This window comes from Phalacrocorax carbo, chromosome 9 (genome assembly GCF_963921805.1).
Source record: "Phalacrocorax carbo chromosome 9, bPhaCar2.1, whole genome shotgun sequence".
Taxonomy (NCBI): Eukaryota; Metazoa; Chordata; class Aves; order Suliformes; family Phalacrocoracidae; genus Phalacrocorax; species Phalacrocorax carbo.
In genome coordinates, this window is record NC_087521.1 from 27,655,807 (window position 1) to 27,669,608 (window position 13,802).

General features: G+C 42.9%; 1 protein-coding gene across 1 annotated transcript in view; it reads left to right on the top strand.

The window, feature by feature from the left end:
* The first annotated feature begins 1,308 nt into the window (after positions 1 to 1,308).
* The window catches only part of ASPG (asparaginase), a 49,688-nt gene continuing 37,194 nt past the window's right edge, over positions 1,309 to 13,802 (top strand). Inside the window, exons 1-3 of the mRNA XM_064460883.1 lie at positions 1,309 to 1,711; positions 9,339 to 9,468; positions 12,981 to 13,092. Coding sequence (XP_064316953.1) covers positions 1,549 to 1,711; positions 9,339 to 9,468; positions 12,981 to 13,092 — 405 coding nt within the window. The 5' untranslated portion in view covers positions 1,309 to 1,548. The remainder of the gene's footprint in view (positions 1,712 to 9,338; positions 9,469 to 12,980; positions 13,093 to 13,802) is intronic.

The following is a 13,802-nucleotide window of genomic DNA, read 5'->3' on the forward strand; positions in this document are numbered from 1 at the left end:
GGAACTGCTAGTATTGTAAGACCAGAAGACATCGCTGCTTTCCATAGCCATATGAAGTTCAGCATTACTCCATCTATTTTGAGGACACTAGCAATTATACTACATCATTACCATCACCCAGGCTATGGGCAATATTACTGCTGCCATTTCTCATGGAGCACTGAAGTGAGGTAGATGTGCATACCTTATCACTGCTTCATAAACCTGTTTCCTCTGTGTTCTTCTGTGCATCAGCAAAGACTCTCAAGTATCCCTACTGCATGGGAAAAGTCCATTTCAGGTTCATGGTACTCAGCTCCTGCCAATAACCAGCTTTTTGCAGTTACGGCCAATGACAGCAGAGATGATCATCAGGATAAAACAAACATTGAGAGCTTCTGAGGTTGAAGTAGTAAGTTTCCCCCTCCTCTTTATACTCATTTCTTTTTCAGAAGTCCCAGTTACATGGCTAAAGACGGTATCATCATATGCACAACTGGGCATCTCTGTTGACCATTAACCTTTTTTAACTCCAAGTGCTTTTGGGAAGACTGCTGAGAAAGAGAAGCTATCTTTCATAACTGCATGTTTGATCTGGCTATATTAAGAAACATTCTGTGTACACAGGTTTCCAGGAAATACCAATCCTTGCGGGTGAATGTCCTCAAAGGGACAGAAGAGCTCAAATAAAGGAGTTTGTGGGCTAATACTACCATCGAGTCTACACAAGAGTACTGCATATGGATGCTTGACTTAACTGAGATCAGTCTGGATAGGTTGTGGTTTTGCAGGCTGCTGACTGTTACTTATTCCACAGCTCTCATCTTTGCCCAAGGAGACCCTTCCAGACCCTTCCTTATTTTCTGTATGACAGTTGTCAGCAGGCAGTATTGTACCAGACTGTCCCCATTTGGCCCAGGCTCGACAGGCAGCCTGAAGGTGCAAGCTCTTTCCTCTCTCCTAAGAAAACCTGGGTGAAAACCGAGGGTCCAGATTAGGACACTTAAGTTTTAGGAACGAGTCACCTCAGCACCCAGGTAAGCAGAGAACGTTCCTGCCTTCTTCCCCAAGAGCTTTCTGGAAAAGAGAGGGGACGCCGCCGCTCTCCTCGCCGGCGGCGACTTCGAGCCATGGTGACCCCTTTCTCTGCGCGCCTAAACCGCGCTGCTGCTCTTTGCTTCACCTTCAAGCATGAAGGACCTTGTCGTTTCCCGCCGGGGGCCGGCGCTGCCCCGCGGCCTCAGCGGCGCAAAGTACAAGGGGTGGTGCCACACGCTGGCGGCGGGGCGGGGCGGGGCGGCCTGGCCCCAACCCCTCTCCTCCGCCTCCCCCCGGGGCGAGGGGCCCCGCCGCCCCCCGCCGGTACCTCACGATCGTCCGCAGCCCTCGAGCTCCAGCCACCGCCTCTTCGCGTCCCTCTCCGCAGGGCGGGCATGGCGGCTCGCCCCGCCTCTGGGGGCAGCGCCGTGGCCCGGGCAGGCCCCACCCCGCTGCCTGCCCGGCCGGCGGCCGCCCTATAACTGCCCTTAGCGCCGGGCGAACGGGAGGTAGCGGTTCCTCGGGAGCGCGATGGAGGCGGCAGAGCCGGGGCAGCGCCCTGCGGGGACGTGCTCTCTGGGCAAAGCCCTGACCCAGGAGTGCCCCGCGGCCCCCGCCGACTGCTCGAAGGCCGAGGCGCGGGTGCTGGTGATCAACACGGGCGGCACCATCGGCATGGTGCAGGACGTCAAGGGTGAGGGGGCCCCGGGGAGCGGAGCGGGGCGGCGGAGACGGGCTCCCCTCAGGGTGCGCGGCGGGGCCGGCCGGGCGCGGAGCGCTGCGCTGGGGGTCGCGCTGCTTGGCGAGCCGAGGCTGAGGCTGCCGCCTCTTGCGCCAACAACCTGGCTTTGCGGCCGCTCTCCTTGGTGCGGGTTATGCCTCATCGTCCCCGGGTTTCTCGTAACCGGTGTGAACAACGCTAAAAGGACGTGCTCCTTCCCCTCATCCTGTGCCCCTACCAGCTGGTTATTTCAGTAACTTAGCTGATGCGCACCCTTGTAACAAGTGAGCCTCACAATTAGTTAGAACAGGTTTTGGCAGAGGACAATGTGTTTCCTGAAGTATGAGTTCTTTCTCTGCTCCTTCATGCACTGAAAATGAAACCAACTTAACTGAACCAGCTCCGCAGTTTTTTCTGAGCCCTAAAAGAGCCACCATCCCAGGCTACCTGGAGAGCATGTGCCTCACATGCCCCCTGGGAAGAGCGTGCGCTGTTGGAGATGGTGGCCACGTTGAGGACTTTCCAGTGGTGACCTGGCAGATGCAGCTGTTGCAAAGTGTGGCAGCGTACATCCTGCCGAGTGTCATAACGAGCAAGATCAGGTGCAGTGTCTGTGCACACCTGCCTCTGGGCAGGCTTCTGCTGCTCTCCTACCGGCTCGTGACTTCCTCTGAGAAATCATTGAAGAGTTCTGCTTTACCTTACCAAGGGAGGGTGAGAATCGTGATGATGAAAAAGCTAGATGTGCCAAACACCTCCCACCAACTGAAAAATGCTCAAATCTGCAATTGTACTCTGAGATGTCTCAGTATACTGCCTGCGTTTTACCCAAAAGCATCCTAGGTACCTACAGTTATATGCTATGCATTTTCAGGTGCCCCTAAAAGTCAACAGGGAGGTGGCTAAACTCACATAATAGCCCCCTCCCCACTAGACCCCCAATCCAGAAGGTGGTGGTGGTACCTAAGCACCACTAGACCCTCACTCGGTAGGCACAGATCCCAACAGATCCCAGAAGCATCAGCCAACTAATGTGCCTGGGGAAAAGAATGGATTTCTGCCAGGTTTGACTTGCTGCAGGGCTCTGTGTTTACCAGTATTGGTATAAAGGGAGAGGGGGTAATGTGGGGGTGTGCAGAGAGAGGGAGGCAGTCCAGTTTTGATCAATATCTACTCAGTTTCTTTCCTCCTTCACTTGGGAGGCAGTGGAGCATCCCTGGGCTTCCAGAGCCTGTGTCTGTCTAGGTTCACAGGTGTGGGTACTTGTGTTCCCTAATACAGAATTTCAAGCGCCTGTCTGAAATATCATCTCAGCTACACATTTGTAGGATTAAAACATTTGGGACTTCACTTCAGAGCCTCCTAGGCTAGATTTTTTTTTTTCCTAATACATATCATTCCATCTCAGAAGGTGGCTGGCTGATCCTTGTTATCGTAGGGAAGATGCTTTAAGGGATTGTTCTGCTTTGTTGTTTTTATTTATAGCTTTCATCTTTGTGTTTAATCTGTCAAAATTGTAAAAAAAAAAAAAAAGTATTTTAAATTATGTGGTAACTTTCCTCTCTGTCTGCATTGTTTAAATTACAATAATTTCCTACTTATATTGTCTTAGCTCCCCAAACACCTTTTTAAGCAAATAAATCAAAATTGCATGTCATTATTTTATAAATGAACTCCATAATGTCTTCTCATCTTGTGTGCCTTTTTTTTCCCCTTTTGCTTAACAAGTGTCAATCATTAAAGCATGTGCAAACAATCTAAGAGTTATGATCTAATGATGCTGACTTGCTACATCCTTGTGAGGATTTCAACCTGCTCTTCACACACAGATACAGCAGCAGAGCAGCCAGACTACCTCTTTCAGAATATTTGGCAGTCTTTGTGTTCAGACAGAACCTGGTGAAAGGGCATGGGAAAGGCAGCATGCTTCAGAGGGAAAAACAATAGATGCTCATTTATTAATCAATGGATATGAAAGTGCCTGTTTACAACTGTACCTAGAACTACCCGTGTTTTATTTCAAGAAAGGTGAACAGAAGTAGCTTCACTGAGCTGCATAAAACCTTTCATAGCAACTGCTCAAGTCAAAGGGATGAAGTTACGTTTCTACCTAATTTCCATCTAGGCTTACAAGCTTTTCTATGACCTTTCTAGTTGCTGCGAGAAGATAGCTTCATTTTTAAAATCGGACAGTTTCGATAGGCCTAATGTGTTCTGCAAGGAATACGTTCCTGTGCAGAGCTGCCCCCATGTAGAAGACTGGTACAATGACATTCCCTGGGCTCATTGTGCATATATGGAATGATTGTTTATCATCATGATATCTGATTGTGAACCTCCTGCAGATGTTCTGCAGTTGACCTGTGCACATCTGGCATTTCCAGCATGTCTTGGACCTGTTAGGCTTTCTGCATGCCTGTAGGTTACCTGTGCAGGAGTCAACTTCAGAGGACAGACACTCTGTTTGTGTGAGTTGGGTGACAACCAGACTCAGTTGCAGACTCTCTCAGTATTCATGTTTTTGCTGTGAAATAAGTAATCTCAGTGCATTTTAAAATTTCTTCCTTCTACTTGTTTACTCTTACAACAGCCTCTTTTGGCTTATCGGTAGCTCATTTCAGAAAGGGAATCTTACTATGCTCCTTAGAGAGGTTACTGCGATAGTAATCTTCGCAAGTTTGCGCTCGTGTTCTTCCTGGCTGGTGCCTTCAGGGAGATCTTTTCCTTGGGCTTGTGGGGTGGATCTCTTTCCTAGCTTTTTCCTGAAATATTAAGAAAAAAAACCACCCAACAAATACAAGTAGAACTAAGCTAAATCCCCTTAGAAAGATTACTTATTTTGGAACAGAGTCTGCCTTGGTGACTTAGTTAATTATCTGTCTATTCTGGAGGTACTAGAATACCAACGGACTGGCTGCTGTAGTCCAAACCTTTTTCAGTTTGAAACCTACGCACGTCTCTTCCAATAGCTCCAAGTACTACAGCCACAGAAATGTACACTTTGGAGAACATTTTATGCTCCGCTGCCTTTACAAAATATAGTTGTTACTTTTGGGATCTGGCACCGTAGATACATGTGTCATTTTTACTGATATTCCTATAGGTAAAAAAGGGTTTAACAAAGCCCTTTATATTCCTCAGCGTGGAGAGTTTGTTAGGGCTGGGGACGATGACTTCAGCATGCTGATGTACAGCTCCTGTGGTTTCTTCAGAGCAGAGCCTCACTGACACAGCTACATCTGACTTTTTCAGCTCCCTGTTTTCTGCTGCAGCACAGGTTATAGGATATCTTGATTGGCAAGTAGCTATAATTGTGTTGTCTCTATAGCACCAGCATGACAAGCAGAGTCCTTGAGCGTAGGTGAGACAGAACCTGGCTTGTTCTCCTTGGCCACAGTTACTTATTTGCTGTTCTGCCTTTGTCCATCTGCTTTGTGATGCTGGGGTTGGCCAGCTAAGTAGGGAAAGGACAGAAGGTGATGAGAGCTATTTGGACACGTTGCACAGCCTGCCTTTTCTCTGCAGGGGTGAAGTTGCTTCAAATACTTGATTAACAGGCCTGGCTCACAAAAGATGTTTTCCATGCATAACAAAGTAGAAGTGTTCTTAACACCATTGCATTTGAGTTCCCCTGTGTTTGCGTCTTGAAGCTGTAAAGCAGAAATCCACTGCTAAATGTGGATGCATCAAGGGGACTGGGTAGGTTGTAAGTGGGTCATCTTGGATACATTTTGTCTTAAATGTCTTTAAAAAAAAGATTTAAGGTCAGTGCAAGCAATTACAGAAAGATCCTGACAGATCTGTTATTAAGAGATGAGGAACTGCCACTTCTAAAGAAGGGATTTAAGTATATTAACGCACATCAGCTCTCCAGTTCCTGGGGCAAATACAAAAACTAAACAGTCTAATCCATTGTCAATATTCAGAGCAAGATGAGCATTGGGCAAACAGAAGAATAATCAGAAAACACCCAGAAAGCACTTGAAACTAGGCTGCATTTCAGAGCCAAAATGACTCTATGTCCAAGTGCAGCAGAAGTGGCCATTTGTGACTAAGCTAGGAACATCCTTAATAGGAAAAGCAGGGATTTTAGCTGAATGAACAAAACATCCAAAGCTTGAAAGCGTGTTAAGTATATTTTGTGAAACAAAGTATTCCGGCAGGAATCCAAACAAATCCACTCAAATGTTGTTGCCATCCTGTGAGAAAGTTGGCTATGAAGGGGCCTGCTACTTCATTTAAGGCTCGCCAGGAGGGAGGTTTAGGGAGTTCTTAAGGATTTTCCCATCAGTTTGGAAAGTAAATGGAAAAAGATATAAATACCATTGAAAACACTCTCTGTGTTTTGGAGCATTTTAAAAAAACTTTGCTGTTTGAAGGTGAAAAAAAAAAACCAAAACAAATGGAAACTTGGATGAGAATCATATTTAAACAAGCAAAAGAACTAGGAAGTAGGACAGAATTACCTGGCCTTAAATTAGGAACAACTAGAACTAGCAGAAGTAGAATAATGAGGTTTGAGAGTTTGTCCGCCTTCTGAACAGGTGGTATAAAATACATTCCCTGAGATTAAACTGAACTGGACAGTAATGCCAGTAGAATCTTGAAGTCCAGAAGGAAGTACCTCTGGTGGAAGTTCCCTGAATGAACAATGTCTCAAAAAGTCAGACTTAGGTCCCTGAGGCCCTTCCACCCTGTGATTCTGTGATTAAGAAAACCAGGGTGGCTTCTGACTCTGGACACCAGGACTGTCGCTGTCCTTCCTGAAACAGGCTACTAGGAGATGAGCTGCAGGTTAGATTCACAAATTAACTGAGTTCTGTGATGCTGGGGATTGTAACATCAAGAATGTAGGTGCCTTTCTGTCTAACAGAGAACAGTATGTGGATTCCCTTTGAAATCCAGCACACACTAGATGTACTTAGGCTAGTTTAAGCCCAAACCATTTTAGGCCCCCGCCACAGGAAGAAAGACAACATCACAGGCAGGAAGAGAGTGAACAGAGCTTAAGGTGCTGTGGAATAATCGCTGGAGGTGACTTAGAAATTAAACTTAATTTTTAGAAAAGGTACAGCATTGAAGAAGCTTTCAGGGTGGCATGCAGCGGACACGTGAGGAATCCATTCCATGGAAGTTGCCTAGGCCCTCTAACAGGTTTGCACGATTCCTATGCACAAAGTTCACCCAGCACACAATATTTTAAAAGCACAACAGTATTTATTGCTCTATTATAGCCTCGCATAAGCAGTTACTAGCATATTGCTCTATTATAGCCTTGGATAAGCAGTTGCTTGCGTATTGTTTTCCCTTTATGGGAGTCTTACCAACCCGACTACACCCGAGACACCGCTGAGCAGGAGGGTGACCATGAGCGGAGTTATCATGGAGAAAAGAGGTAGGCGCGGCACCTTCAGGGCGTCCCCTGTGGTTCACAGAGCATGCTCTGTGTCCTATCTCTCTCTCCTCTTTGAGCTGTGCTTTGTTTTATACCCTCAGCAAATTCAGTGGAAAAGTACTGACTAGATGTTGCTGCACGCATGGCTGGTGCATGCAACGAGGCCTGCCTGTGCGTGCTCTGCCAGCTAACAGCGGTTCCTGGATTGCAACAACATATTGTTCGATAACAATCCACCCAGTTCCCTTCTTCAAGGTCGTATTCTCACAGCTGTGTTCAGTTTATAATTTTTCCATTGTGGCCCTACACAGACCGTCATCTAAAATCCCTCACACAGGCCTGTAAGCTTAGATGTCGGCAATGCCAGGAGAGCTTGGCTTACTGACTCTAAGAGGAGTTGTCCGGAGGGTGCAGCGGTGTGGAGGCATCGTGGCAAGGCTCTGTGATAATGGGAACTTGAGGTACCATGGAGCTGGTATGCTGCATATTTGCCACCCTGGGCCAACAGTCTGTCATGCTTTTGACAAAATGCTGTCCTTCTGGTGAACTTTGCTCATTATAGTATCATTATAATGCCAAAACATAATCTTGGTCCCAAAAGCTACCTGCCTCTAAGGTGCGACCAGCCCTCACTGGGCATGCACTTTCAATTTTTCTAGTCTACGCCTTTAAAAGCAAAGTGAGGAAATTTTACACTAATCATAATAAAGGTATGACTAGAGTCACTCAAGCTCCACCTGAAAGGTGAAAGATGGTATAAAATAGTTTAAGAGAAAGAGGGTGTTAGGGAAGATACCATCGCGTACCACTCTGACTTCTGGGACCAGTTGGCGGGCTGAGCCTCTCTTTCCCCCCGCCGGGACACCTTTGGGTAAGATTTGAACACTTGGTTATACCAACTGTTTCCCCAGGAAAACTTAGAAACCTCTACATAGAGTCACTTTAAATCTCTAATGCATTAGAGTTGCTTCATTTATTATTTTTTTTTAACACACTTGTAGCCAAGCAGTGTTACTCATATCCTTGGTATTTATGTGTGCTTTATAACCAGCAAATTTACCACTGGTAATCCAAAGAACCTGTGTTTCTGTTGCTTTAAAAAATTGTACTATTCTCATTGAACATGACCGGCCTTATAACGTTAAATTGGGCATCTGCCAAGTTAGTTACTAAAAGCAAATACTCTGATGAGTGGTTATATCTACAATCCGTAGAAAATAAACCGTTGACCAAGCCTGAGACTAAGACTGGACTTAGCCACACCTAGACGCCTCTCGGAGAAGGAGTTTAGAAAGCAAAGGGGTTCTGTCTGAACCTTGTGTCTCAACGGGAGGGTCTGCCCATAGCCACTCCTCAGACTCCTACTATTAATGCAACAGGTGCATCCACGCTTTTGACTTTTTCTATTCAGCAGCTTATGCACCTTCTCTGCCTCTTGTCACCTGAGATATTCAGTCCTAAACCTGATGGTGGAAAGTACCTATTCAAGAGAGTATTAGGGCACTTTGCATTTAAGACTTATTGGAATCTGAGGTTTTTCTATCTTTGTATATATAGAGATCTTCATCTAAATCCGTCAACGCTCAAAACCTACTGGGGGGTTTGTCTTAGCTTTCTTTTTTATTTATTTTTTTCTCTCTGGAAATGCTATTGCCATTGATAGTGAGACACAACATGCAGCTTTCCAGCATAGACATACTAGTACCTTGGTGTTTGTGCTAATACTGCCGTAGGCTAAGAAGCTTAGGTAAAAATATCACAACTTTATAGTACAAAATACTGCTCAGTGTTTTGTAAGTCTTCTGGCCCTACCTAGAGAACAGCTATGGCAAATGTAAAAGAGAATGGTAGCTTTTTGCTACAGTTGCAAAAATTGGCTTCCTGCCACTACTGCTGATCGGTATTTGCACACAAGCAACAATTAAAAGTAGGTAAAACGTAGATATTTGATATGGAGGAGATTTGTAACATTATTTCTCTTAAATAATGGATTTATTTAGTTCAAGACGAGAAAAGAATAACTGCACAGAGATTTATGGGTTATATTCTGTTTTCACATTCTTAAACTGGCAATAGACTGTTGAAATTTATCTCGGAAAGATGGGCAAACAGCTGTGTAACTCGACTTTTTTTCCTCCTTACTGTGCCCCTCACTTCCTTCTATCCCATCTCATTTATTTACTTCCTTTATTCTTTATTTTTAAGGACTTGCTCCTGAGGCCAACAAATTAGTAAGCAGCTTGAAAATGATGCCGATGCTGCATGATGAGGCATACGCCCAGGAAACAAAACTGACCAAGTCCCATGAATTTCCAGATAACACATTGGTGCTCCCGTAAGTGTATTTTCCTTGGGGAGAGGGAGGGTTAGGAAGTATCTTGTTGATTTTCGGATAATTACGTCTCCAAACATTTAATGTGAAGGATCCATTATGAGCTCAGTAAAAATGCTTACATTGACTGAAAAGGAAAAACCTACCATGTCTGGCATGATAGAAAATGTCTGTTTTGATATATCTCCGATGAAGTGTCTTACAACTGCTTGAGAAATAACTTTTAAATTAGGCAAGAAGTAACTGTTCCGGGCAGACTAGTCCTACATTTTTTTCTTGTTTTGGATATTAATTTGCTACTATGCAAGCAAATACTATACAGAAACTAAGAAAACTGTATATACAGTGCTGTGTGAATTATCTTCAGCATATGTCTGAAAAAGGGACATCTAATTAACACATTCATGAATAGGCCTCATGCTTTAATTCTGCAGGCTGCCTGTTTTTAAAAAACCCTAAAAGCTGATTGTCTTTCCCAAATTTATGCAACATTACGATAATAAGCAATGGGCTTATAATTAATCTGCATTGCTTCTTAACTGTTGGGCAATGATTAATAAGCTTATAGGTTTAAGTAGAGGGCAGTATGCTAATTTGAGATATTCCCCAGCTGTGATGAATGACCGTACCCCTGTAAACATGTTAACTTTCCACAAAGGATGATTTTACACAGTCATTCAAAAATAAATGGGACATAGCTGTTTTGCTATAAGAGTAAAAATGGATATTCTTTAATCTTTAAAGAGAAAATCAGGACATACAAAGAAAATGTAAAGTTTATTAATTTCTGTCTATTTTGTATTGAGGTCTCTGTGTAAAGGCTTTAAAAGTAACCACTTAAAAGGCAGATGGCAGGAAAACGGGTAAAGGGAAAAGAAATGGACACCCGGTGGAGTAGTACTGATGTGAACATACAGTTTGTGTTAAATACAATAACTATACTAAGAAAAATGGCTCTGTTATGATATTGTGCTTGTAACTGAAGAATTTTAAAATACTTTAAGGGATTTGAAATATAACAAACTACACTAATATACCCATTTGAGTCCTAAATATACTTCCCCTCCTGGAACACCTTCTCCATGAAGAACAGAAAAGCTTAAAACAATAAACTAACATCAAAACCTGAGGTTTAAAAAACAATCTTGTCTTGCTTTTCTGGCACTGCTGAGTGCCATTTCTGGAGGTTAGTTGTGGCACTTTGCCATTTTCTGTTTTGTGCCAGCCAAGTGATATTTTAACTAGGCAGTTGAGAAGTATTGTGAGTTTCTGAGGGGAGAAAATAGGAGTATTCTGTGAACTTTGTATATCTGTGTGATAACCTCAGTGTAAGAGGAACGATATGATCTCTTTTTAGAGAGAGGTATCAGAAGTTGTAGACTAGTCTTGGTCTCTGGTGTTTTATTTAAACAGCACATCCTCAGGGGAGCTTTCTTTTCACAGATTTTTAACAGACTTCCAAAGTTAATGCTTAGCATGTGTAAATATGGTATCCCACAGGCAATTTTCATATGAAGTCTAACTTCTTAGGTACAGTATGTCAGTTGGTTATGAATGAAAGCTACCCATTGTCTAAATGCTCTCTCTGCTGTATGCAACTGTCTTACAGGCCACATAAGGCGAATGGGTCTGTAGTTTTTATTAGCTGATGAAACAACAATTGATTCTTGGTTTTCCATATTTTATATTGCTATAAATATATACACAAATAGCAAGTGGGAACAAAATGCTATTGCAAATGACGAGGGAAGGTAATAAACTTTTCTGTGCTCTAAGCACTTTATTTTGGGAACTTCTACGCATCCATGCATATCCTGGTCTTTTCTATAACCTTTGACTGCCTTCCAGTGTAAATGTTGACATATCCATCACAATTACAGCTGGCAGGGAAATTTCCACCATCCTCAGGCAGTGCAAAAGCATTGAGACTGCTCTAAAGATGATCCTGTTAAACATGCTCCTGGACGGGCCTACTAGGAAGAGCAAGTAGGAAGTGGCCTGCTGCTTGTTGGCCACTGCATTGCTAAATATTCCAGCTAACGTAAGAGTGGGTGAAAATGGTGGATGTTCTGTCCTCTTCCAAGCTTCAGAAAGGTAGCAGAAAAAAATAATAGTAGGGTTCTGGTTTTACCCCAAATCTTAACTAGCCAAGCGGAATTTATATGCAGTTGACTTTACTCTGAGGGGTTAGAAAGTTAGTGTGGAGAAATGGGCATATTTTGTGGGCTAAAACACATGCTCTGCACAGAGCCCATTTGGCTGGCAAATCAAAGGTCTTTGAAGAGGTGGATTTCTTGAGATAGGCAGGTGCAGAAAGGGAGACCCATGATCCCAGGAAGCAGGTAGAACAGACAGCATACTTACAGCTAGGATAATCCCATGGTGATTCCATAGCCATCATTGCCTTTGGTAAGTCCCCTCCAAATTTGGGATTGTATACTTCTATAAGATATTTGAGTGTCTAGACACTTCTTAATCTTTGGTCTCCACCTGCTGGGCTACACACTGCACAGTGTTTGGAAGTGTGACATTCCTTAGCCCCACAGGTACTTCATCTTGTTGCTTAACTGTTCATTTTTGGTTTGGCTTTTTTTTTTTTCCCTTGCATAGTTGCTTTGTCTTGTTTTCATTGTACTTTGAGCAGTCTTTTCCCAGCTGTCAAGGTTGCACTTTTCAGTGGCCAATAATTGATTGCCAGTGAGTTGTTTATTGTCCTGAGGCCTCTGTTTTCAATCTGCCAGTATTTAAGAACCTTGCTATTACCACATGCTTAAACTCCACATCATAACAAGAGACAGCTGGTACCATATAGCAAACTTTCATAACAAGGTGACAACAGGCCTAATAGGCTAGGATTGGAGTTTTACAAAGTTAGCCTATTACTAGCAAAGGCAACAGTTAACCAGAAGATCTTAACTAATCAAGAGAGTTTTTTCTGAAATCTGAGGTCAGAGAAACTGAGAAGAGTGGATCTTCTAAAGGCCACAAAAATGAATCCAGTCATAAGACTCTCTTAAGATACTCTTTGTGTCAGGAAAGAGTTATCTATTTATAAGGTTGTCTATTTATAATTTTAAAAGGATCAAAAAGTTGTTGCAGCTCTTCTCTTGGCCCTCTATAAACCTTGGAAACTTCATCGATTCCTCTCAATAGCTTATGGAGCATTTTTAAACCTTAAGGCTTCGTATTGGCTTTTGTTAGAACTAAGTTCCAAACTTAAACAAAGTAAGTCTGCATTCTTCTTTTCTGTCTTTAGTTTTGCAAGCCCCTCTCTGCCTCCGAAATTATATTTATTATTAAATTAAATGTAGAGATTTGTGCTTTAAACCACATCAAGCCATGGACTTCTAAACTTGGAACTTAATGTTCCAAATTTAAGACCATTTTTTTTGCCATAGACTTCGGGGATGGGGAAGAAAAGGGTGAAAGCTCCTGATTTAGAGAAAAAAAATCAGAAGTGGTGAACTGATACTAGCTCTAAGAATGTTTTTTTTTCCAATTCTCTTTCTTTGTAGCATCTCTAAGCAAAACAAAAGAATTTTTTACACAATCCTGGAGCTCTCACCACTGCTTGATTCTTCCAACATGACGCCAGAGGACTGGGCAAAAATTGCAAGGAAACTTGAGGTACTATGGTGTTGCTTAAACAAAACCAGCAGTATCTACTATACTTAGAAAGATAAAACAATTCAGTAGTGCCATAAGTATATATTTGTTTATTTAAAATGTAAATGTTACGTACCTTGCTTAGTTATTTGCAAAGTAAAAAGTACTGTGCTTGCAAAGCTTGCTGATTTTTTTTCCTTTTGAAAATGTTGCAAACTCATTAAAGTTACATAGTTCTTCCAATGATAAGCTGTGTCATAATTCTGTACAAGAAAATAAATTGGAAAACTGTAGCTATGATTGAACAAGGTCTGTAATATGTAGGTTGATATGTTCTAAAACATTGACTTAAATTCACTGTCCAAAAACGTTAAATAATATCCTTAGGTGTTGGTGACTTGACTGAAGGTTGCTTATTTACACATAATTTGAGTGTTCAAATAGCTTAATAGTTGGCTACTGACATATGAAATAATTTAATGTCTTTATGCCTTTCTTACTCTGGACACAGATGGACTAGACTAGCTTGGCTTTGCAGCCAGCAGAAGAAATGCTGTCATGGTTAGGTTTCCCACACTGGGAAATGTCTAAAGCCCTAGGTATTTCTGCATATATAGATACATTCATTACGTCCTTCTTCAGATTAAAAAAATCAGCATTTCTCTTCTTCTGTACCTGTGTCTGAACTTAGCTGTGTGCTTTTAAGAAAGTAAAATGCAAAATGTTTCAAA